Raw genomic sequence first — 25,174 nt, 5'->3', positions numbered from 1 at the left:
CTAAAACCATGCCTCCCTTCGTAGTCTCCTCCCCAACCGCAACCAAAACATCCTTTGTCTCGAGGCAGCCTACGCTTGTTATTGGTGGAGGCTCACAGGGGAAGAACGCTCATTGGTCGTGACGCACGAGCTTTCGGTTCCTGATAGGTTCTTGTCGCTGTAGTGTCCTTTGCCGCCGGGTGATTGGTGACTAACTTTGCGATGGGTGACGGAAAGCACGCCGTGATTGGCCAGCACGGGCAGTGTTTTTATGTAGGCTCCCCCCTCTCCTTCTAAACCGCCGTTGATCGTTCTCCAGTCAGAAACAAAACAAAAGCGGCGGGAGGAGGTGGAGGAGGCGGCGGCGGTGGTGGGTAGTGAAGGCCGCCCGGAGAATGAACTACGCGGAGACTGAAGAAGATATAAGAGAGGAGGAGGGACGGGCCAGCGGCGTGTAAGGCAAAGGGGAAGCAGAAGGTATAGGAAACAGGGGAGACTATTGTGTCTGGGCATGAGGGGGGACCAGCTTTGTCTATGGAGCCTCTACACTCACTAACACTGGAAGGGGAAACAGGGGAGACTATTGTGTCTGTTCATGAGGGGGGTCCAGCTTTGTCTATGGAGCCTCCACACTCACTAACACTGGAAGGGGGAGCAGGGGAGACTATTGTGTCTGTTCATGAGGGGGGTCCAGCTTTGTCTATGGAGCCTCCACACTCACTAACACTGGAAGGGGAAACAGGGGAGACTATTGTGTCTGGGCATGAGGGGGTCCACACTCTCACTAACATTGGAAGGGGAGACTATTGTGTCTGGGCATGAGGGGGGTCCAGCTTTGTCTATGGAGCCTCCACACTCTCACTAACATTGGAAGGGGAAGGCAGTACCAGTCAGCTCTCCCCCCCCCCCTAAACATGGCCTGACACACACACACACACACTACTGCTGTCCCTGGGAGCCTGTGTGCTGCACTCCATGGACAAGGCTGTGGGGATTTTCTAAAACTAGAGTAACCAATCAGCTTGTTCAGTTTAGCCTTGAAAAATGAAAGCTAGAAGCTTATTGGCTGGCTCCAGATTCTGTGTGCTTCAGTCCCTGTCATCAGATAGCCCTGGCTTATACATCTCCTGCCAACACTGGACAGTCTCCCCATCTGTGAATGGCTGCTTGCAGTGTAGGCGGTTCATTTACATCCCTATATTTTTTATTAACCTTTCCTATTTGTCTTAAAACATGGTCCTGCTCTGAAGGCTTTAAAGGATCAACCGCTCTGCTTTCTGATGGACTACAGTATTAGATCCCCCGTGGCTGCTTCTATTGACACAATACACATCTTCTAATCTGTTCTGCTTTGTATCCACATCATGAACCCAAGACTCCTGTTTTCTTTGTTACTTTTCTTCAGTTGGGCCTAACATTCCCACAAGCAATGTCATAGGTTTCCCTTGTGTTCAAGATTCTTTGTTTTCGCCTTTGCTGTAAATATTTATCATTCTCCTTGACTGGTAAAACTCAGATAATAACAGGCCAGAGCTGGCAGGATGTTCATTATCTTCCCCGCTGATAGGTTATTATGTGCCTGTTACCAATCTTCATTATTAAACACGGTGACAAACCAGCAGCTCATCAGTCTGCGGCACTGAAAAGGTTAAAGGAGCTGTAGGTTAACTTGCATGTAACTGGAGTAATGCTTTGTTTACGTCACAGCCTGATCGGAGCTCTGTGTTTCTCAGCCATAGGGGACGCTGTCATTCGCTTGATTGACAATGTGTTTTCTTTGCCTGCAGATTGTATTCTAGGAGTCTTCGCTTTTGCTCAGCAGGTAGCCAGCTGATTTCCTGTGACACTACCAAGAAGAGATCCTCTGCCCAGTTCACTGGTCTAAGAAGGGATTAAAGTGATATGATTAACCTCCCGCACTGCCAAGTCTTTAATAGTTTGTGGTAAAGGCTGTCCAGAGATCAGGAAGGTGTCAGGATACAGCCTCAGATCGGTGTTAGCACAGCAGTGTTATTGTTTGCAGAGCTGTGCTTAGTATCCTTGTGTAGTTTTGTGCCGGGATTATCCTGAGAATTTTATACACGCAATGTTCCTATTGTAACCTTATCAGGATTTAGATTTTTCTGGCTACCATGTTTGATTTGTATTCAGCCAAACAAAGCTAACCTTCCTGACTGCGTGCTCTTTCCACACTTCCTGTTTCTGCAGCTGGCTGTGTTTATGTCATTGTGTATATAGTCATTTGTCCGTCCCTTCCCTCCTTACGCTTTGTTTCTCTTTTTGTTTTTGTCATCTCTCCTTTTTGGGAAGAGCCTGTGCGCACAATTCTTTTTAGGGTTGTGTCAATGTCGACTGTCCATGTATCATAGGGTAATTACCCCCGAGCTGTCAGCAAGGCTTGCTTCCCTGGCTGAACAGTTTTTCTATTTTTAGACTGTAGCCAGCAGCGAGATTCTGAAACCAGTCGCTTTTGTCGACCGCGTGCCTTGATTGTTGTGTGTGCGCTCTCTGGCGTAGGAAAACAAAGGTCTCCATGGACTTTGTTCCAGAAATTCTGGCAAAATATTTGGGTGACTGTTATCGGGAAACTCCATTGTGTTTGTTCTGTTTTATCCTCTAACGCTGCATGTGTGTTCCTGTAATCTGCACCATTGTGTAAACAAACTTGCAGTGAGGTTTTTTTTTTTTTTTTTTTTGAGCCCACCGTCCTGTAATCAAGGACATTCTGCCGTACAATTTTCTGTTATAATCCATAGATCAATGAGTTAAAACCAAGGCTAAGGTCCCTTGAGCATGGGCATCATAAATTACTGATTTATACTCCAACTTATGACGCCCCTGTGCAAGGAGACCTGAGTATAGGCGAGTATGTGTAAGTGTATGGACACAATTCTTCTTCATTGCCAGTATTGTAATTTATACTCATATAAACATTAAGCCCTCGTTCACACCAATGTTGATTTGACAGTTCAAAATCACATGACAAGTAGCACCCTATTTTCGGCAAGGCAGCTGTTCAAATAGTTGAGACTCAAGTCGCAGCGAATTTGAAAAAGGTTCCTGCTCTACTTTTCTGCTCTTTTCATTGCACCTTGCATTGACTTCTGGTAAATGAAGTTGCAGGCAGCAATGAAACTGCAGATCCAAATTGCACTGGTCTACGGCTTTGAAATTGTGCCAAAGTAACGCGATTTCAAAGCCACACTGGTGTGAATCAGGGATAAACGAGTAAACATACGAGTTGGGGCTCTTTCACACTATGTGTCCGTCAAACGGACTCCGTTTTTCTCAGCGGGAGATCGATCTGCCGATCCCTAGCTGAGCAGGAGGATGACCGCTGTTCTCCGGAGACACAGCTGTCAGTTCCCCATATATCTCTATGGGGGAATCGGATGGGAACGGATGGAAAATAGGGTTTCCATCTGTCCAGATTTGACAGATCGGATGTCAGTGGACATGTCTCCGCTGACATCCGATGCCCCATAGGGATGCATGGGGGGGCCGTTCAGATCCGCCAAAAAAAAACGGACAGGCGGATCTGAATGCCTGTGTGAAAGAGCCCTTAATTACTAGACTCAAATATAACATTTTTACTTCTTGGTACTCAAAGCTGTATTACTGATCTTTACTCGACTGTGTGCATGTTTTCATAGAGAACATTGCATCTCAATTCAAATCAGTGAAAAACTCAGGTTTTTGTTTACTTCTGTGTGCAAATGGCCTAAGACTCGATTCACACTAGCGCGACTTGTCAGCCTGACAAGTCGCGGTCCATTGACTGCTACAGGACCCGTTCTAATAGGAGCGACACAAGTCGCTCCGACTTAGAAAAAGGGTCCTGTACTATTTTGGGGGGCGACCTCGGAGCGACTTGCATAGACTTCCATTATGTGAAGTCCATGCAAGTCGCTCCGAAGTCGTGGTGCATGGTAATGCACAAGTCGCCCCTAAAGTAGTACAGAGTCGTGCCGCCCCAGTGTGAACCGAGCCTAACAGGTAATGTTTCATATCAGTCCTAAAGCTGCCAGGCAAGGCAAAAAAATGGTCTCTTTAGTCATGCCCTACAGAAATATGCTCCAACTTTTAATGCCTTTATGCAATAGGCTTTAAACGTCACAAACAATTCTCTGGAATGTATCTGATAGAACTGGAAAGTTTGCCCAAACAAAGGCTAAAGCTTCCCAGCCATGTGCTTACTCCTTTGTTTGAAGAGTAGACTATAAGCAAATTGTGTTTGTCAGCTCATGATTCTTCCATCCAAATTTTAGAAGAAGACTTTGGCTGTGTATACTATACAAACAAGTGCTATGTACATATGTTTCATATGTGTATATATACACACAGGAAAGTCCCCTGGTTGTTTGGTATCTGTTGAATGTCAACAGCTTTGAAGGGCAGATTTGCTGAGAAGACAACATACATGAAAGCACGTAGCGTGGTCACGTCTTCCTGTTATGTCAACTGATAGACTGCAGGCTTCTTCTCACATACACATAAAACCGTTTGTGTTTTGTGGAACTGTTCATTGACATAGTATGTTTATTCTTCTTTCCTGTTTGATGAGGGGGTTGAGCGTAGAATTGTAGAGTCTAGACTGTTTTACAGCTGTGTAGTTCTATTGTGTCGCCACGCCGAAGAGTACTGTGCTCTCTTCTGGCCACCTACTTGTGCTGTGTTTGTTCGAAGGAGCCTTCAGATGGTTGACGTCACATTGGAAAGGGGGGGGGGGGGGGTTACCTTGGTACCAAGCACACGTCTCTCCAATCTGCTCATGCTCATCTTTGTCTTGTTTTTGTATCAAAGTGGTTCTGGTCATATTATCCAGAGTTTTTTTTATGCGTGTTTCCTGCATGTGTAACCTTGGAAACTTCTACTGAATAGTGTTATGTATACTGCCATAAAGAGAACTGAATGCACTTGTTCTTTTCGCTTTAGGCATGTCGGTGTTCTCTGATTTCCAGGAAGTTTTAATAGATTTGCACATGGAACTTCCAGGCTTGGGGAGTTCTGCTTCTCACCGTGCAATTCCTTTCTTTCTTGTTGTGCCCTGAATTTCCCCTATTTGCTGTGCTGAGCCTGATTTAAGAGCATACTATATCGCTAAAATTGAAGATATTGACCATGTTCAGTAAACCTTGCACTACTGTGGTGAATGAGGCGACCACCAGTATGAACATGATTTGCATGGAGGGGTCTATCATCATATTCTTCACTTTTACTGTATCCACTGTGATGTTCAAATCAGGTAATCTTCTCATAGGGTGGACAAAGTAGATGGAAAGTTCATCTCAAACAAAGTCTTTTGTTATAATTACATGTGTCCTGTGTACAAATGCGCAAAATCTGGTGCAGCTGTGCATGGTAGCCAATCCGCTTCAAACTTCAGCTTGTTCTGTTGAAGTGGAGTTCCAGTCTGTAATTGAAAAAAAACAAATACTGTAGCTGCTAACTTTTAATATAAGGACACTCACCTGCCCAGGGATCCCACGATGTTGGCACCCCAAGCCACTTCAGCTGCAGGTGCCGGAATTGCAAGAAAAGCGGCGGACATGACGTGGATTGCGGTGATCTTACTGGGATGTGGAAGAGCGCGTACCGGTCAAAACAGGGTGCCCGCTCACCCCCCACCCCAAAATAATTCACCAAATGTGGCGGGGGGGGGGGGGGCTGCCGATCAAGCGGAGCACTTGAATTGGTTGGACATGCAAAGTCTTTGGAGGATGAGTAGCGGGTTGGTAGCAGTTGTAGGAAAATGCAACCTGGCTTATCAATTTTTATTTTTCTTTCTAGCAGATATTATTTGGCCAAAGAATGTGTGAGGTTGCAAAGTTTCTCAAAAAACTACCATGGGTGGCTAGATCAGCATCTGGACACCTTAAGCATCTATTAAATTGTCATCCATAACCATTTTTATATAAAGACTTGCCCATGATCCTTCATGCTTATTTATAGTTCTTATGCATTTTTTTTTTAAACATTCGTAGTCTCCTGTATATTACTTTTTTTTTTTTTTATAAGCCTTCTATTCTGTATATTGCAAACTATACTCTTGTGGAGTGACAACACTCACACACTACCATTCAATAGAGCAGCAACATTGTCAGCATAAACCTGCCTGACAGCTTTCTTTTTTTTTTTTTTTTTTATAAACTACTCAGACCCAACAACTCTCAGATCTCTAGAACATAGTCTAATCATTCTGTAGTAGTAGATAAGATACTTTGAGGGTTAGAACCTTTCCCAGAGATAACCTAGGATGTGTTGGAAGAAAAAAAAACACAAGACAGCTCAGAATTTCTGATATGATCAGCTTTTTTTTTTTTCCCGCACTTTTGGAACAGATATAACAAAATGCTTCTCGCTCAGAGCTCCATGAGCAAAGAGCTGGTGACGGTCAGTCACTGCTGTCTGCTCTGCCCCCCTCCTCGCTTACTGGAGCGCTGGGCTGTGGAGGGGGAGGAGCGACCAGCTCAGGCTCTGGGGGGATCACTGTGAAGCTGAGCCATGTGCCAGTCAAGGCTTCTGGGTGGATCCCGACCATATGGTTGCAATCTGTCCCCAACCTGGACCAGCTCTGTGACTTCAGCTGACAGCAGGCTTCGGCCCACTGTCAGCTAAAAACAGGTCACAGAAATGCAGGACGAACTAAACTCCTGTGATCCACAGGAGAAGTACAGTCAAATGAGCTTTGGCTGTACTTCTTCTATTAAAGAGGAAGTAAACCCTCCTCTGACACTTTTCCCTATAGGTAAACCTATATTAAGGCTTACCTATAGGTACTGTAAATGTCTCCTAAACTTGTACCGTTTAGGAGATATTTACCTTACATGCAGCCAGTGACGTCACTGGCGCATGCGCTCTGAAGGAACGGCCGCTGGTGCCGTTCCTTCAGAGTCCCGTGCCGTGACCATCGGCTCCCGTGCGCGGGAGTGACGTCACCGCGGCTCCAGCCAATCAGATGGCCGGATGCCGCGATCCCGGAAGACGAGCGACTGGACATGTCGCCCATCATAGAGGTAAGCAGGCGGCACGGCGGGGGCTCGTTCTAAGGTAAGTATTGCATAATGAGCTAGTATGCGATGCATACTAGCTCATTATGTGTTTCTCTTTCAGGTCGGAAAAAAAAAAAAAAAAAAATGTGTGCGAGTTTACAACCTCTTTAAGAGCCCATTCACACTAGCGCGACTTGTGAGGCAACTTGTGTTGCCCCAGGTAGCTTGACATAACAAAAGCAATGTTAATCAATCAGTGCCGTCTTAATTGGCACTACTGAAGTTGCTCCGACTTCTTCCAAGTCTCTTCCAAGTCTCTTAACAAGTCTCTTAACAAGTCTCTTAACAAGTCACGGGGCGACTTTCTGGTAGTGGTAGTGTGAACCAGCTCTAACAGACCAACAAGGAGCAAAAAGGAAAATAAGAGAAGTTAATTGTTGGGGTTTTACACACAATAAGTATGTTGAAGTTCGGAAAGTTGTTTGTTGTGCAATAGTGTTGTGAGACACTTTGTTAGTGCTTATGAAGCAGCTTCAGAATACTGCAGAAAACCTACATGTTACACATTCCATTTTCAGCAAACTGCACTGCATTTACTGATTGAAATATCAAAGACAGAGGTGATTAGTAACAGTCGTATGAGCTGGGATTCCCATAACAAAAGTATTCATCAACACGAAGTTACCCAATCATCATGCTGGTATTTAAGCTGGTTTCTTTTTACTGCACATTTTCACACCATGTGCTTCTTTTAACAGTTCCACTTTTAATGCGATTATGATGAGATTTACAGAATTATTCACCAACAATACCTGATTACCAAAATAATCTCGAAATATTCAACCTTGCAGTGAAAAAGACTGAGTTCATTGAAATTCAATCATCATTGATTTTTGTTTGATAGCTATTTCTCAAATTTGTGATAACTGACCACAACCATGCAAATCTGACCCATTGCATAATTGAAAATGGTACATTTTATTGTCTGATTATGTAGCTTTCAGTTGGCTATCTGCAACATTAGCTCTTGTTGGTTAACTGCTAAAGGCATATGGCAGTGTTTGCTTTACATGCACACTGATGTGTGGAATGTTTATGTGCCTATTCTTAGATACTAGAACCAGATATGGTTTTGCTCTGCTTGCAAGTTGCTGTTTGTTTAGCATTCTGTTTGCTGAGGATAGTAAGGAGGGTGCAGAGCCAGTGGCTGCACTGTTAATGTTACTGTACAGTGGAACATGATGATTCTTCTGTTCAGTGCTTCTGTAGATTCACTTGGGACCAATATGCATTAGAAAAATGTGATCATCCCTTGCAAGGTGTCCTCCTGCAATGCCCCTCTCCCTCCTCCTGATTTTCTCTTGTTTTTGTGTGTTTTAGGCTTTTAAAAGATGAATTTCAAACCTCTATTGGTAACATTTAGTTTCAACCACTGATCCTTGTGGAAGAAACCGTTCTACACTTCACACATGCTGACCATTCAGATCTGCCTGTCAGTTTTTCCAGGCGGATCTGAACGGATGCCCCATGCATCTCTATGGGGCAGCTGATGTCAGCGGAGACATGTCGGCTGCATTCTGATACGATCCTGTCCGTCAAATCCAGACGGATGAAAACCCTATTTTCCATCCGTCTGACGGATCGGATAAGAATGGACAGGCGGTCTCTTCTCATCCGATTCCCCCATAGAGGACAGCGGGGACCTGACAGCTCCATCTCCGCACACAGAGCGGAGATGAAGCTGCCATCCGCTTGATCAGCAGGGGATCGGCAGATTTATCCCCCTACTAAGAAAAACGGAGTCCGCAGACGGAGTGGACAGTGTGAAAGAGGCCTTAAAGTTGAACTTTAACCGTATAACTGTTTAAGCAAGTATCAAATTCACTTTCTTTGTGATGTACAGAACTCTTAAATAAATAAAAAAATAACTTTTATTCTTACTAAAGCTGCATTCTGTAACTTTATCAGAATGGGGTGCCTTGAGATTGTCCATAATATTAAAGGGTGCCTTGACTGAAAATATTTGAGAAACACTGTTTTAGGGTATAAACATCATTGATATCTACTAATAATATATATGTGTGCATTTCATCAGTGTTGCAGTACTATCTGACTTATGGCTGTGGCATTTTTTTCCCACACACTCCATGTTTACTTTTTTTCTTTCTTTTCAGGTTGACTTTCTCCCCTGGCGTCAGTGTGGGAAGTGCCACACACTCCCCAAACCAACAACGGCTTTTGCTTGCATTTTCCAGTGTTTCTTCTGTCAGCGAGTGCAACAAAGTTGTAATTCTTCCAGTGCCAGCCCTGAGCTGAGTGAGGAGCCACCAACAGACATGGTGAAAATGACAAAATCCAAAACTTTCCAGGCTTACCTGCCAAATTGTCACAGAACTTACAGCTGTATTCATTGCAGAGCACACCTAGCCAATCATGATGAATTGATATCCAAGGTAAGTGACCTTCCCTTCTTTCTAAGCAAGTAATAACATTGGTTGTCTTTCTAAAATGAAGTTCTGCCCCCTCTTCTGCAAGTTGGAGACTACTACTGTTTATTCAAAGGGCTTCCGCTTTGGACTTGTACCCAGTGTTGATGAGCAGAATTTGTAAAGACCTCATAGACACACAGGGAGATTTATTAAAACTGGAGCACTCCAAATCTGGTGCAGCTGTGCATGGTAGCCAATCAGCTTCTGACTTCAGCTTGTTAACTTTATCTTTGACAATAATACCTGGAAGCCAATTTTGGTTTCTATGCAGAGCTGCACCACATTTTGCACCATGCAGTTTTAGTAAATCTCCTCCATAGAGTCAGGGTTTTGTTCATAGATCATGTTTTACTAGCCACATTTAAATGAGTACAGCTTTCACAGAGGCCTCAAAACTCTTGTTTCCCCAACCAAGTTACATTATTATTATTACATGGTGTGCTATAGGGTCTATGTTATCTGTTTTAATATGCAAAGCTACTATTGGACTGTACTTTACACCAGTCAAGATCTAATGTTTCTGTCTTGCTAGAGCTACTCTAGTCCTACTTCTTCTTTCGCTTCTACTCTTGAATTTAGTTCATATTTGTTTTTGTTTTTTTCTTCCTCCTCAGTAGATAAATGCTTAGGTGTTTAGTTATGTGACCAAAGCGTATAGGAGCCTTCTCCCAGCAAGACTGTAGTTGTATATGTAACAAGACTGTAGTTGTATATGTAAAGTAATACTTTTACCTGCCCTCCATCTGCCCATACTATCCATATCTGCTAGAAAGACACTTGTGTCTTTTTTTTTTTTTTTCTCAACCTGACTAACTATAGAGGTGGGTATATTATTAGTTATACAGCGGTGTGTGTAACTTTATCCCCCTACTATTCAAGTCTGTTCAAAACCTAGGCTATTCACAGCATAGCAGTACATTTCCCTGCAGAAAACAAGAAAAGTAGCTTAAGCTTTCCAACTGTAGTCTGCAAGTAGTAAATGAATCTCTCCTCTTCACTGAATCTGGCTGCTGTAGAGATTACGTAACTGGACTGCTCTTAGAATAGGTAAGTATACACATCTTCCTTTTACAGAGTAGATAGAATAGGATTTAGAGTGGGGGTGGGAGCAGGCTTAAGCTTGGTTACCAATAGGCTGGACCTCCACGTTCAAAAGTAAATGTTTGTAGTACAAGGTAGAAATTGACACTTGGTTCAAATAATAAATAAATATATATTCTTTTAGGCCCCGTTCACACTGGGGCGATCTGACTTGCCGGGGCGACCTCATAGGTCGCGGCGCGCTGGTCGCACCGCGACCTCGGAGCAGCCGGCACGGACTTCATAACATTGAAGTCTATGCAGGTTGCTCCGGGTCGCCCCAATGAAGCTCCGGACCCTTTTTCTAAGTCGGAGCGACTTCTGTCGCTCCTATTAGAACGGGTCCATAGCTTCTCTATGGCGAGCGACCTACGGACGACCTGGTCGCCTGACAGGTCGCCCCAGTGTGAACGGGGTCTTAACAACATACGTTTGTTTTTTTTTCTCATACAGCTGACTCTCCCTGTGTTTGACATGTTTTTTTTAGGGTTAGTAGGACTGATTCAGATAAATGCCTTGCCTTCCCATTCATCTAGAAGGCTATTCTGCTGCTTCAGCAGGTTTTAATGCATTAATGATACTTGACTAGTAAGAATTCTGTTTGTGCCTGGTGGATTAGGCTTCCTTTACACTGCTAGTCATAGAAGAAGAAAATTTTTAACTGAATTAGGACCAGTAAAAGAAGTTCTGATGTAATCCCTAAATAGCCTAATTAACATCCAGTTGATCTCTCCTTCCTAATGTGATTATGACTTTACTTGTGTCTGTGACTAAGAGGTTCATGTGCAGTTTTTCATTTTATCTTTTTTTTTTATTTTTTTTCCTCTGCAGTCATTTCAGGGGAGTCAGGGGAGAGCCTACCTCTTTAACTCTGTGTAAGTAGTTAATGACCTCTCAGAGGTGGTGTTTTTAACTTTTGTGTTCATTTATTGATTACAAGGGGGTTTACATTGTGTGTGGTTTTTTTTTTTTGTTTTTTTTTTATAAAGATCGTAGGAAACCCTGTTAAAGTGTAAGTTCAGCACTTCAGAAAAAAATGAAAAGGTGGACTAACACCATACACCCTCCCCTAGTCCCCACTGTACTTACCTCTGTTTAGGGGGAGTTGCCAGTGCTCACACATCCGATGCTGTACTCTGAGGATCTGAAATCCCCGCTCTTCTCCCTCTTCTATATGCAGCACTTCTGGGATTAATCGGAGTGATGCTCTGTGCTGGAGCTGACTAATCAGAATCACTCTATGTCCCAGAAGGGGGAGAAGAGCAGGTATTTCAGATCCTCAGACTGCTGCCCGGCTGTATGGGCACTGATGGCTCATCACCCACGGAGGTAAGTACAGCAAGGATTGGAGGGGTGAAGAAGTTGTACGCTGTTAGTTTACTTTTTTCATTTTTTTGTTTTGTTTTGTTTTGTTTCTTAAAAGTTGAACTAACTCCTTTACCCACTTTACAACCACCTGCTGCATTGTACTGGCACAGTGACATACCTGTGACAGCATCGCTGTCTTCTTCTGGGTTCAGGGTGTGCAAAACGGGGAGAAGGAACAAACCGATTTTTAGCTGCACATAATACACAGATTAACACTTAACCCCTTGATTACCCCTAGATGTTAACCCCCTTCCCAGCCAGCTTTCTTAGTACAGCGACAGTTTATAGAATTAGCACTGATCACTGTATTAATGTCACTGATGTCAGTCCCTGATCATCAGCATTACTAGTATTAAAAAAAAAAATAAATAAATAAATATGTACACATACAAGTTTTGTGTATGTATATGTGTGTATATATATATATATATATATATATATATATATATATATATATATATACATCATAGTTTCACACAGACCAATCAATATACAATTATTGTGTTTTTACCTAAGACATGTAGCAGAATACATTTAGGCCTTTTTTTTTTTTTTTTTTTTTTTTTTTTTTCCTTTTTTTTATATAATGAAGGAAAATAAACCCCAGTGGTGATCAAATGCCACCAAAAGAAAGCTCCATTTGTGTGAAAAAGATATATAAATATGGGTATAGCGTTGCATGATCGTTAAATTAGCGCAGTGCTAAATGGCCTGGTTTTGAAGGGGGTAAAACCTTTCGCAGCTCAAGTGGTTAAATTTATTTTTTTTGCCTTGTTTATATAAAATATACATCACAGAACTGTTCACTTTAGCTCTACCTACTGGGGAGCTTATAATTTAAAATTGTCAGTGTAATATACTAAATCATAGACACACAAGGCTCAAGTTGATGCCATCGGTACAAGGCCAAAGCCTGTTGACCCAGGCCCCTACAAGTCTCTGTTGGTGAAAACAGTCACTTCAGATGCTGTACCCATTAATATTAGATGGAGGGTGGGAATGTACTGCTTACAATCAACCTTACTGTGTCTTTGCCTTTTTATCCTTTGCATTATTGAATAAGACTGTAGATATCAGAGTTCATATTTGCAGGTAGAGCATACACAGTCAAACTTTCTTTTTGCAAACTGCAACCAATAGATGTATATCGGAGTATAATGTTAAAACAAAAAAAAAAAAAATGCATAACGATTATGTGATTAAAGCCTGAGCAATGTTTTTAAAAGCTCAGGCTTGTGGAGGATATGTTGATCGACTTTTTTACGCCTTTAGAGAAAATGTAACAATACCAAATGCACTTTCCATACATGCTTTACACAATTCTACATAAGAATTTGGACATTTTACCATCTGTCACATCAGAAAACTTCCCTTTTCAGCATGGAGTATGTATTTAAAATCCTGGATCACACCAAGCTAGAGCTATTTTAGTTTGGAGTGCAAAGCTCTTCTCACTCAGGTCACATCCTTATTTATAACCTTGTGAGTAGCTGTCCAGAGTGTGGACTATAAATAGGTTCCCTTGGAAAGAATGCTGCAGTGAGGTTGTAGCTGTGCTGCTTCAGAGCACCTGGTGCAGATCACATCTGCTATGATTGTATCTGTCTGTGCATTCTAAAAACTGGAATCTACTGCACTTTGTATCCACTGGGTGTGTGTCCTTCCCTGGCTAAAGTGGAAAGAATCTGAAGCACTTTTAGTATTCTTTTACTTTTACCAAGAGATTATGTTGGAATCCAGCTAAGTGGTGTGGCTGTGCCCTCATTCCACGTGGGTTACATATATTCACTTTTTTTTATTTTTAGGCCAGTTGTAGAGAAATGTTTTGGGCAAACAAGAAAAGAATAAAAAGGCCCGCAACAGAATTTAGAGTTTTCCTTTTGCCTTTGATTTTTCTGTTTATGCTTTCTGATGTACACTGTCTAGCATTCTAGAAGATTAGATATCTATTATTTATTAGAGACTGCTTCTGTCCTGCAGGGTAAATGTCGGTTGTGGTCCAGCAGAAGAAAGGGTCCTTTTAACTGGTTTGCATGCCGTTGCTGATATATACTGTGAGAACTGTAAAACCACGCTTGGCTGGAAATATGTGAGTGTTTTTTTTTTTTTTTTTTTTTTTTTTTTTTTTTTTTTTTTTTTTTTTTGTATACCGTTTTCAGATTTCATAGTAATTTTATTCCCTCCATTTAACGTAGAAGCCCTTTCTAAACCTATTTAAGCCTAAAGTGGTTGTAAAGTCACTACTAGAAAATTCCTGGAACCACTTGTGTTAGGGAAAGATATACTGATCAGCATCTGTGTGTTTTAAAAATTATGCAGTGAAATACCTTATTTTACAGCGCCGCTGTGCGGTCAAGTGACTGCTCGGCGCTCTCCTTCCCCAAATTTGAGGACTACAGTGGGAGGGGCTAAGATTCCCCATTGACGTCAGCTGGGAGGAGAAGAGGAGAGGAGCCTTCTCCCAGCAAGACTGTAGTTAAATATATAAAGTAATACTTTTAACTGTCCTCCATCTGCCCATACTATCCATATCTGCTAGATGGACTTGTCTTTTTTTTCAACCTGACTACCTATGTAACTATAGAGGTGGGTATATTATTAGTTATACAGCGGTGTGTGTAACTTTATCCCCTTGCTATTCAAGTCTGTTCAAAACCTAGGCTATTCACAGCATAGCAGTACATTTCTCTGCAGAAAACAAGAAAAGCAGCTTTAAGCTTTCCAACTGTAGTCTGCAAGTAGTAAATACATCTCTCCTCTTCACTGAAGCTGGCTGCTGTAGAGATTACGTAACTGGACTGGATTGCTCTTCGAATAGGTAAGTATACACATCTTCCTTTTACAGAGTAGCTAGAATAGGATTTTGTATTTCGTTGCATATTTTCTAAAGCACAGACACTGCACTGTATACCAGAGGCAATTCCAGGATTTGTTAGTGATTTTACAGCCACAGCGCTATGCTGTATTTCCTGCTTTAAAGTAACAGGATCCCTTTTTTTTTCCATTTCTTTGCTTACAACAACTTTAAAACTTCTCCCATCCCCATTTTTCTTTTTTAAATATTTTATTGAATTTCCCACCCCCATTCTCTAAGCACTATACTAACTAGCCTGTAGAGGAAAGATGTGTATAGTTAACCTGTTCTGAGGGCAATTCGGTCACGTGATCTCCCAAGCAGCCGGCTTCAGGAGAGAGGAGAGTGCAGCAACACTGGCTGCAGTGCCTGTGAGGTGACATCACCCATAGACTTACTAAGGGGCAACCATTGTCCACTGTGCCTCCTCTCCTCTGGAGCCAATCACTGGATTGGGGCACCTTTAGATTCGGCAAGTGTGCACATGTTTCTTTTACAGGGTAGTTAGTATAGTGCTTGGAATAGGGGTAGGAGTGGATATGTTTACACTTGACTTCTGCTTTATGGGTACTGTAATCTATCGGGGCTTATTAGGTAAAACAGCTTTAACAGCAGTGCCAGTATTTAGACCAGTGTTAAAATTACTCTTGTTGTATAATAGCAGGACCATTACTGTGCTGCTGTTGAGTTTTTTAGTTCAGCAAAGTTTAAAAAAAAAAAAAAAAAAAAAAAGCTGTATTTTGATACTTATAAAGTGAGTATCTTGCTTTTGCTTAAGGCCTAGGTGTACCTTTTTAACACATCTTCAGGTTCAGCTCAGCAACAAGGTTCCAAATGGAATCGCATATCAAATCAGTGCAAAGCCAACTTTTCCCTGTCCATGGCTGCAGTAGTGATCCTCTGCTGTAGTACTATCTGCCTTCTTTGAAATATGGTGCATAATACTCCAAGTCTGACCATAAAGAATATAAAACCATTGATGATAGCTGTTATTCTTTATGGGGCCAGACCTGATGCATGTAACCTGTCTCCATGCAGGTTGAAAGCAGCAGCAGGGGGATTGCTTTACGGCGCATGTAAAGTCCTACATAGGTATTAACATGTTTACTTTTTAGACCAGAACAATTAAGTACTGTCCCCAATACTGATTTTATTTGCACTATCCTACAATTTTTCTATCCTACACCTTCTTCAAAGTGCAAGCAGTACTCCTTTTTAGAAAATTGCAGATAGTGACTGAATCTGGGAAGTTGTATTAATGGTGCATTTATAGTCGGTTTATTTTTATTTTTTTGTATTTGAATATGGTGCCATTAAACTAAATTTGTAAGAATACAGGAAATTCTAAAGTGTATTTAAACCCAAAAATAAAACATATATTGTATTGCTCTGTAAAAGTCCATAGACGTGTTGGCTGGGTTATTTTTTCTTTTTTTTTTTTTCTGGCAGATTTTTCTACTTTATTTGCACCTAGTGATCCTGTCAGTATCACACTTCCTTTTCTATGGGAACAATTCTCGTTCACTGTACTGTCTATAGATACATAATGTAGATAGTAGTGGTCCTGTATTCCTCAGATGTTCTTGGGGACAGTGTAATTGATAACAGGCAGCACAGGACCTCACAGAAAAATATATTCTGACAAGACTTCTGGCAGAACCAACAGGTACTTTTTTTGCACTTATTGAACAGATATAACAAACTGCTTTTAATGGTATATTTACCATACCAAAGGGCCAAGTATATAAAGTTCATGATTTGGGGTTGCATACCCTTTATGGAGCAAGATGGTATATATTATAGGTTTTCATTGAAAAATAAGCTAAAAAAACAAAATTCCCTTTTGTAATGGTGAACTTGCTACTGGTCCTTGTGCAAAATTGCAAAGTTAGCAATACTAAATTCTTGGGTTATGCCCCTTTTACACGGCCAGTTAGGTGCCTTCTATGGATTCCAGAGGCAGATTTTTGTGGCTGGAATAACCAGGGCATGCGAATAGCAGTGGCTACTCGGTTTATATAAACTAATGAGAGGCTGACAGCACCCATGACTGTTTTGAATGTGGCCAAACACCAAGGGTTTTACCTGCGGATGTCGGAGCATGGACACAGTTGACTGTGTTACACACAGCGAAATTCAGTCTATTTATACCGGCCTTAAAGTGGTTGTAAATCTCAGACATGAAATATGAACAAAGCATATCCTTCTAGAGTGTGTACTTGTCTCAGTCCACTGTGTCATTTCTGTCTGCTGCCTAGTTCCTCTACTATCTGTCACTTCTGACAGGATTTCTTGACACCAAGAAGTAAAAAGGTGACGGGAAGGAAGCTCAAGCACACAGCCTGTGATTGACAGTCCCAGCTCTGTTCCACTGTGCTGTGTGAAGGGGGTGTGTCCCTTTCATCCACTCAGGGCTCAGAGCTCCCCTCCTTGAGCTCAAGAGAGTGTAACTTTAGATCCCCGCAGCCTGCTTTTCTAAACTGAGAGATTGTGTATTTTCTGCAATTTCAATGGATGTAGAAAATAATGCTGCAGATAAACAGGTACAGCTTATGTAGGGGGGAATTGTTCCATTTCTGTGTATCACCTGAGGCCAGTCACTTCATTGGCTATATGTGAGAGTTTACAACCACTTTAAATTTACAAATCAATCATGATGGAGTCTCATGTCCATGGCCCAGTCTGTACATGCCTCCATTCCTGATAAGATAAAGCTCCTCCCCTTCTGACACTAAGCAGTGCTCCTGTGTTTTAGCTGATGCCATACCATTAGTTGGTTGCAGAGGCTTTGATCTTTGTCAGCTCAATGACAAGGAGTGGAGACTTACTGAGTGTTGAGGGGGGTGTAGCTTGGACAGTGGGTCAAGGTCTTCTGAACAGTCAGGACCTAGAGTCCAAGAGGCTACAACAGCCATCAGTTTGAACACCAACACCGGTATTTGCAGACAGACCAAGATGCTGCACTTTGGCATAGTTGCTACATCGACAATGGCTTGGGCCAGGTCAGGGTCACTTTAATTTAGGGCTAGCCATGTTCTAGAAGACAACTGATGCCTACATTTGCCTGTTTTCTTGTCAGTGAAGTAGTGTGTTCCCGTTCTATATATTACTGATTGGCTGTTAAAATCAACCTTTAGGTAATTGTTAGGCTATGTTGTATACAAAAGTAATCCAGTCCCTCCAAATACATCTCCACTAGGAAATATGTTTAAAGTCTGGCACTGAATAGTTGGTACTTAAACAGAATATGTCAGGATTGCAATATAGGCGGTGACGTGGCTGACCTGTTTCTAAACATGCAAGTTCCAGGGCCATCATCACTTACCCTGTGCTCTGGAAACAAGCATGCAGTCAGTAAAGTGAGTCCGGAAGGAAAAGCTTGTTTCAGGTCATTGACACCTGCCATGCAATGAAAAAAAAAAAAAAAAAAAAAGGCTGACAGCCCTGGAACTTACACCTTTAAAAAAAGAAGTCCGCAACAGCATCTCCCCTATTCCTATACTGACCTATATACTTGGAAGTTCTTCTACTGTTTATTTGCTTACATCCAGTCTTCTTGCTTCCTCTAGGAGCATGCCTTTGAAAGCAGTCAAAAATACAAGGAAGGAAAGTTTATCATTGAACTGGCTCACATGATAAAAGACAATGGCTGGGAGTGAGCGCTCTTGCAAAGCTGTCCTTTCAGGTTGTGTCAGTGTGAATCATACATTACAGGCAATGTAAAACTAAACTGTGGATTTTCATACCGAGCAACCGAATATATCACTGAACTTTATATATTAAAAAGTAACCTCATGGACTGTTAGAGTAGCTGATGGGCACGTTGTGGCTGGACTTGAATTCCAACAGGTTCTAGAAGATTTCTGCTCCTGTTTTTACCATCCTCCCTCCCTTTTCTCCCTCATGTGTGATCGGATGTTCTGGCGATACTGCTGCCATACACTGGATGAGATGTCTACACTCACAAGTCCTTGACACCAGATTCACCTGTATTGGATTGCCATACGTTTTTGTGCATGCCTATGTTCTGTTTTTCTCCAACACCTTGGTTTACCAGGTTCAGAGCTGAAGAAACCAGTGCGCATCCAGGAAAGAAGTGAAAAAAAATATTACAACCCACTAACTTGGCACAGTTGAAACCTGGAACTTTTTGCAGTGTAATGTGTTCCATATCCAAAAAAAGGAAGGGGTTTACAGAACCGAAGGCCTAGTAGATGAGATGTAATCGCAGTGGTGTTTTCAGAGCCTTCAATGCATCTTCAAAACCTTATCCTCTGCACTTCTCTAAGGGGTGTTTTTTCCAAAAAGCAAAGAAGTGAATAGATGGGCCACTTCCAATGATTTCCATTTTGGTTTACATCTTTAGAGAATACCAAGTTGCTAAGATTGTTCAGCCTTGTTGGGGGGGGGGGGGGGGAGTCCCAGTCCCAGTCCCGATTAGGTTTCCTCCATAGAAGAATGCATTATTTTTTTTTCTAATTGGAGATCCAAAAAACCTGCGGTTGGAAGAGAAGTTGAAATAATTTCTTGACTGGCCTAACAACTTGGCCAATTGGCAAACCCTGCTTGGGAGCAAGGAAGTTTGCTTAATCAGTTGTGTAACCAGTGCTACATACATCTAAAGTGTGTTGTTATGGCTGGTTCCATAAACCATTGTAGGCTTCATGCACTGGAGAAAGAGGGCATTTGAAATGTCATGAAACATGCTCCCACCCCTTTTTTGCACACTCATATTATATTATAGGGAATCTTTCTGGGGAAAAGTTCCTTCCTGTTTGTATAGTACTATATCCCATGTTGTGTTTTTTTTTTTTTTTTTGTTTTTTTTCTAAGAATGTTTAATTTAACTCTTTGGGGTGTGGGTGGTTTGCTGGTTAAATCATTTCCAAAGTTTGTTGGGTTTTATTGTATTTTTAAAAAAAAAAAAAAGTAATGAAAGTATACAATACATGTTACCTTAATTAATTGTTACATGTGCACATCTGCAGCTGCTGTGAAAGTAGGAAGGAAATTGTATAAAATGGGCATAGCCTTTCACCTTTCACCCTCCATGCGGATCACTGCTTCTTTAACCATAATGCAATCCGCGTTCATTTCTTGTGCCCTAGTTAACCTATGGGTGTCCCCCTGCACAATTATTAGTGTTAAGGCCCGTACACACGTACCGATCGTCGGCATACAAACGTCGGTGGACGAAGGATCTGCCGATTGTACGCGTGTTAGTATGGTGCCTCCGACAGATGTCTGCGCACAATCCGCGGACAAAAGTCTTTCGTGCAAACATGAAAATATTTGTATGCCGACACCAGAACGGACGATTGTTCGCCTGTCAGTACACAATTCGGCCGACAGACCGCAGATTTGCAAGACTGGGCATGCTCAGAAAATAGAAAACACAGGGAAAGTTAACCATTACATGACATCACTTCTGCAGTCGGCGGACAAAATTCTTGTGCTGTCTTTGCACTTTTCAGCAGACACCGACATCCCGGGGAGAAAAGAGGAACATTTGTAAGCCGACCATCGGTACGTGTGTACGGGGCTTTAGGCTTTTGTTATTGATATGGTCTTTCAATCCTAGCCCAGGCTGGCCATAGTTGGACAGATGTTATTATATTATATGAAAAATCTGCTCTTCTTTGTTGCCAATGCCAAATCCACGGTGATTATTTATTTATTTTTTTCCTTCCAGAGCATGCCTGGGGAAACAATCTTTAAACTCCTACAAAGGTTTTCTACCATGCTAGGAGGTCTTTGACTCTAATTTCAGTTTGTATTATCATAGGTTTATTGACACTATTTTTCTCTGGCCCCTACATGCCTGATTATTGGTAGTGGTGCTAAGTTTAGTCACATCTGAAGAAAACTTCCTCCGTAGACGGACAAGTTTATTAAGAATTTTAGGGATTAATTGGCCTTCCAGAGGAATGGGGGTGACCGCAAAGAAATCTAGTCTGACTTTTTTCAGGACCATTTTATTTTTCTATATTACACTACCACTACTGTAAGCACTTTGATATTAATGATACAATGGGAAGCCTTGCAATAGAAAATATTCTATCCCCTTTTATCTCCCTAGACATGTTCTATGTACTGCTATAAGCTTCTTCAGTATAATAACTGATGCAATGCTGCTGCTTAACGCATTATTTAGTAGTAGGCTGGACTGCACTTTATGCTTATGGTAAACCAACAACTGCTTTAGTTAAAATTGTAATAGAGTTCACAGCTGCCATCTGTAGATAGATAGATAGATAGATAGATAGATAGATAGATAGATAGATTCAGGAGAAAGACCTCCTTTCAGTGACATTCTATTTTTTTTCTTTTAAAAAAAAAAAGAATGTGGTTATATATGAATAACATGATTAAACAGTTGGAGATCTACCATTTCTGCAAACGTTCTCAACCAACTTTGCTGTATTTCTATAGGTTATTGAAATCCATTTTTTTAGGCCTCTCCGCTGCTAGTAAAAAGAAGTTAGTTATGTCTGAGAATAGGTGCCTGCATCTAACAAGGCTATGTTTAACCCTTCGCTCCTGAAAAGGGTTCATTTAGAAATTGCATGACTGGTGCAACTAATATTTCACAAGTATCTATTCTATTGGTGAGATTGGCAGGCTCGACCCTAGTTTTTGCTATGCACTTTGCTATATGTCCAATGAACTGTGCTTTGACTTTTGCATACATTCATATAATCTTTGGCCTCTAAATTTATATTGGAAAAATACAAAGGTATCCAGCCACCATCAGAAGCCTGTTTTTTCCTTACGAAAAAATACCACCTGCTTAAAAAATAACATAGAAGTAAAGGCTCCCGGATGTGGCTAAGGTGAAATATAGGACAGTCTGGTTACTGATCCTGATTTTGTTTTTGTTTGTTTTTCAGCAGTTTGCATAAAACTTGAAATATATATACTAAAAAAAAAAAAAAAAAAAGACAAAAAAGCATTTTCCATCTAACCAATTTTGTACATAATATGGGTAATATTTAAAAGTTTTTTTGTGTTTATGGTAAGGTTGCTGTTTCCCTTTTTTTGTTTATCTCTCCATACTTTTTTATGATTGTTGTAGCTACTTAACACATTTCTGTTTGTGGCCGTATATTGTTTTTATAAGACGTTCAGAAAAAAATCTATTATGAAAGCAATTTTTTTTTTCCCGCTCGTACGTTTTCAGTTTCAGGTGTTCCAGTGCTTAAACTGTCCCTATACTCTGGCAGATAGAAGACAGCTCTACAAGAATGGCCTTAATGGAACTGCATAATTGGCAGGGCTCCTAGATGGTCAGGGTGCTCTGTTGTCAATATTATTATATGTCCCCATGACAGTAAGCGTTCTGACATTGTACATTTGCTCAGTACTTGGTCTGACAAAAATTAAACAGAATTTTTTTTCTGGATCTTATACAACAAACTCTAAAAGATCACGTAGACTTAAAATATAATTATTTACGGTGACAAAATGAAGTGGACTTTACTTGTTTCAAGCTTAAAACTTCTGTTCTGTTTTGCATTACCCTCATTCTTTGTTCCCTGCAACTGCACATGGCAGGGGGCATGTCTTTGAATTAAACAAACTGTTCTTGTACACGTATTTTCCTGTATATGTTTCTGTTCCACTCAGTATTGAACCTTCTGAGACTATAATACCTTTGCTCTTTATCACATGTTCTCGAAGAGGGTAAACATAGTCTTGCAAGTACTATGTGTGAAGATGGCTTACCTCTCGGGCATCACATCCAAGCAGAAGCAGCCTATCCACCCTTAAAGCATTTTGTTGTCAAAAGTAACCATGCATAGTGAAGGATTGAATGCATCTCTCAAGGTTTAAATTAATTCTAATGTGTGGAAACTTGGGAGGTATTCTCTGCTAGATGGGTAAATCTGGCATTACCTGCATCCTGCATGAATGTGTGGAGGGGTCAGTCTTTCCAAAATTCATATTTTAATTAGAAAAGAAGTCTAATGAGCTAAGTCCTGATTTCTAATATCTCTTTGGAAATCCAGAAGATTACCCAGCTTGGTGTTGTTTCCTCCACCTTGTTGTGCTTCTACCTTTTTTATACCCTAAAGATAAGCAAGAATATAATCTTAGCATTGGAGTCCCTTAGAGGTAAAAAAAAAAATGGTTCGGTAATTTATTTCTCCAGCATCTACCAAAAGTGGAAGTATGACTTTAGGTTGGACTGACTATTTTAAAGAAGAATGGCCCTCAAAGGTTTTGGTGGAGGGTGATGTGGGTACTTGTTTAGAGTTGTACTTGGCTTTAGATCCCTGCTGTAAAGATCTGCAACTGTAAATTTTGTGTAGCATCTCCTCCATCTCTTTTTATGTTGGTGTGCCATCTATGGCATGGGAATATTTCCCATTGAAGTTATTGAGACTCACACAGCAGCAAATGGGGGGGGATATCTTGGAAACTTCTCAGCTGTGGTCAGCAGGTAACTAAAACTTTACAAAAAGCCCTTCATCCAGAATACTGTTGTGTGTTTTTTCATTTGTTGTTTTATGGTTCAATAATATCACTGGCAAGTGGTGAAATAGGCCACATGATTCTGCAGAATGGTTGTTCTTTTTCAGCTATGCTTGTCACAAACATCGGAAAGGACAAGTGCTAGCTGAAATGATTGTTTCCAGGTAAGAGTAAAAAGTCAATTGGCAGACAATTATGCTACCAGTGGTGTAAAAAGGGTAGATGTCCTTTCCTTTTGTGCATATATATAGTGAACTTTATCCCCTTCAGTGTTTAGAGTCTGCTGAGCAGAACTGTTGGAAGTTCACCCCTGAGATTATATATAAAGCTAGTTTTTCAGATTGAAGCACTGTTATGAATGGGACTTGCTACCACACAATGTGATGCCTAGTGCTGACACCTCACATTTTAAATTTTTTTTTTTTTTACACCATTTACACTCAATATTTTTTTTTTTCTGTTTTGAAATGTCATAGCTTTGCTGTTCTGTCTTAGCTATATTGTACAACACTTGTGCGATTGTTTCATGTTGTTGTATTCAATTTGAGGTATCACAATAAAAGGCTTTAATCAGCACAGTGGTCTTTTTTTCCTCCATTCATTTCCGTTTTTTGAAGTGTAGACATTTTGTTTATAAATGATCACATTGGTCCATGTACCAAAGGCCAGAAAACAAAACCACAACCTATAATTTAAAATGTTTATATATTCTGACATGTATTCACAGCGCTTCACTTCTTCTTTTTCCCCCCCCCCCCACATTTTGTTGTTACAGCCTTATTCCAAAATGGATTAAATTCATTATTTTCCTCAAAATTCTACAGGCAATACTCCATAATGACAATGTTGTTTGTTAAAATCTTTGCAAAATTTAAAAACATGAAAAAAATCACATGTACAAGTATTCATAGCCTTTGCCATGACACTCAAAATTGAGCTCAGGTGCATCCTGTTTCCACTGATCGTGCTTGAGATGTTTCTACAACTTGATTGGAGGCCACCTGTGGTAAATTCAGTTGATTGGACATGATTTGGAAAGGCACACACCTGTCTATATTGGGTCCCACAGTTAACCGTGCAAGTCAGAGAACATAACAAGCCCATTAAGTCCAAGGAATTGTCTGTAGACCTCCGAGACAGGATTGTATTGAGGCACAGATCTGGGGAAGGGTACAGAAAACTTTCTGCAACATTTTAAGGTCACAATGAGTACGATAGCCTCCATCTTTAATGGACGAAGTTTGGATCCACCAGGACTCTTCCTAGAGCGGGCCACCTGGGCAAACTGAGCGATTGGGTAAGAAGGGCTTTAGTCAGGGAGGTGAACAAGAACTCAATGGTCACTTTTACAAAGCTCCAGCGTTTCTCTGTGGAAAGAGGAGAACCTTCCAGAAGAACAACATCTCTGCAGCACTCCACCAATCAAGCCTGTATGGTCGAGTGGCCAAACAGAACCCAAAAGGCACACGACAGCCTGCCTGGAGTTTTACCATAGGCACCTAAAGAACTCTCAGATGAGAAACAAAATTCTCTGGTCTGATGAAACAAAGATTGAGCTCTTGGGGCCTGAATTGCAATTGTTATGTCTGGAGAAAACCGGGCACCGCTCATCACCTGGCTAAAACCATCCCTACAGTGAAGCATGGTGGTAGCAGCAAAATGCTGTGGGGATGTTTTTCAGTAACAGGAACTCAGAGACTAGTCAGGATCGAGGGGAAGATGAATGCAGCAATGTGCAGAGACATCCTTGATAAAAACCTGCTCCAGAGCGCTTTGGGGCAAAAGTTCTTCAACAGGACAATGACCCTAAACACACAGCTAAGCTAACAAAGGAGTGACTATGGGACAACTCGGTGAATGTCCTTGAGTGGCCCAGTCAGAGCCCAGACTTGAACCCGATTTTAACATCTCTGGAAAGATCTGAAAATGGCTGTACA

General features: G+C 41.3%; 1 protein-coding gene across 2 annotated transcripts; it reads left to right on the top strand.

The window, feature by feature from the left end:
* The first annotated feature begins 264 nt into the window (after nt 1-264).
* YPEL1 (yippee like 1) lies at nt 265-21,007 on the top strand. 2 transcript variants are annotated; one of them, XR_014225141.1, is made up of 6 exons: nt 265-456; nt 9,146-9,424; nt 11,372-11,415; nt 13,889-13,997; nt 18,332-18,972; nt 20,455-21,007. XR_014225141.1 is itself a non-coding variant. In XM_082253538.1 (5 exons), exons 2-5 carry the CDS (start codon nt 9,308-9,310, stop codon nt 18,419-18,421), a joined length of 360 nt encoding a protein of 119 aa, XP_082109664.1. In that variant the 5' UTR covers nt 265-456; nt 9,146-9,307; the 3' UTR covers nt 18,422-19,171. The 2 variants fall into 2 exon arrangements, 1 of the variants encoding a protein (XP_082109664.1); XM_082253538.1 differs by lacking the exon at nt 20,455-21,007 and having other exon boundaries at nt 18,332-19,171.
* The last annotated feature ends 4,167 nt before the right edge of the window (nt 21,008-25,174 follow it).

Source organism: Pelophylax lessonae (assembly GCF_965119305.1).
Source record: "Pelophylax lessonae genome assembly, chromosome: 1".
Taxonomy (NCBI): Eukaryota; Metazoa; Chordata; class Amphibia; order Anura; family Ranidae; genus Pelophylax; species Pelophylax lessonae.
Note: the sequence above shows the minus strand (reverse complement) of the source record. Positions and strands in the feature narration are given on the sequence as shown.

What these genes read in the sequence shown, in the direction of transcription:
- YPEL1 (XM_082253538.1), top strand. Translation starts at nt 9,308, where the DNA reads ATGGTGAAAATGACAAAATCCAAAACTTTCCAGGCTTACCTGCCAAAT. An exon ending in ATGATGAATTGATATCCAAG is followed by an intron (nt 9,425 to 11,371) that starts GTAAGTGACCTT and finishes TTTCCTCTGCAG; the next exon opens with TCATTTCAGGGGAGTCAGGG. An exon ending in CCACGCTTGGCTGGAAATAT is followed by an intron (nt 13,998 to 18,331) that starts GTGAGTGTTTTT and finishes TGCTTCCTCTAG; the next exon opens with GAGCATGCCTTTGAAAGCAG.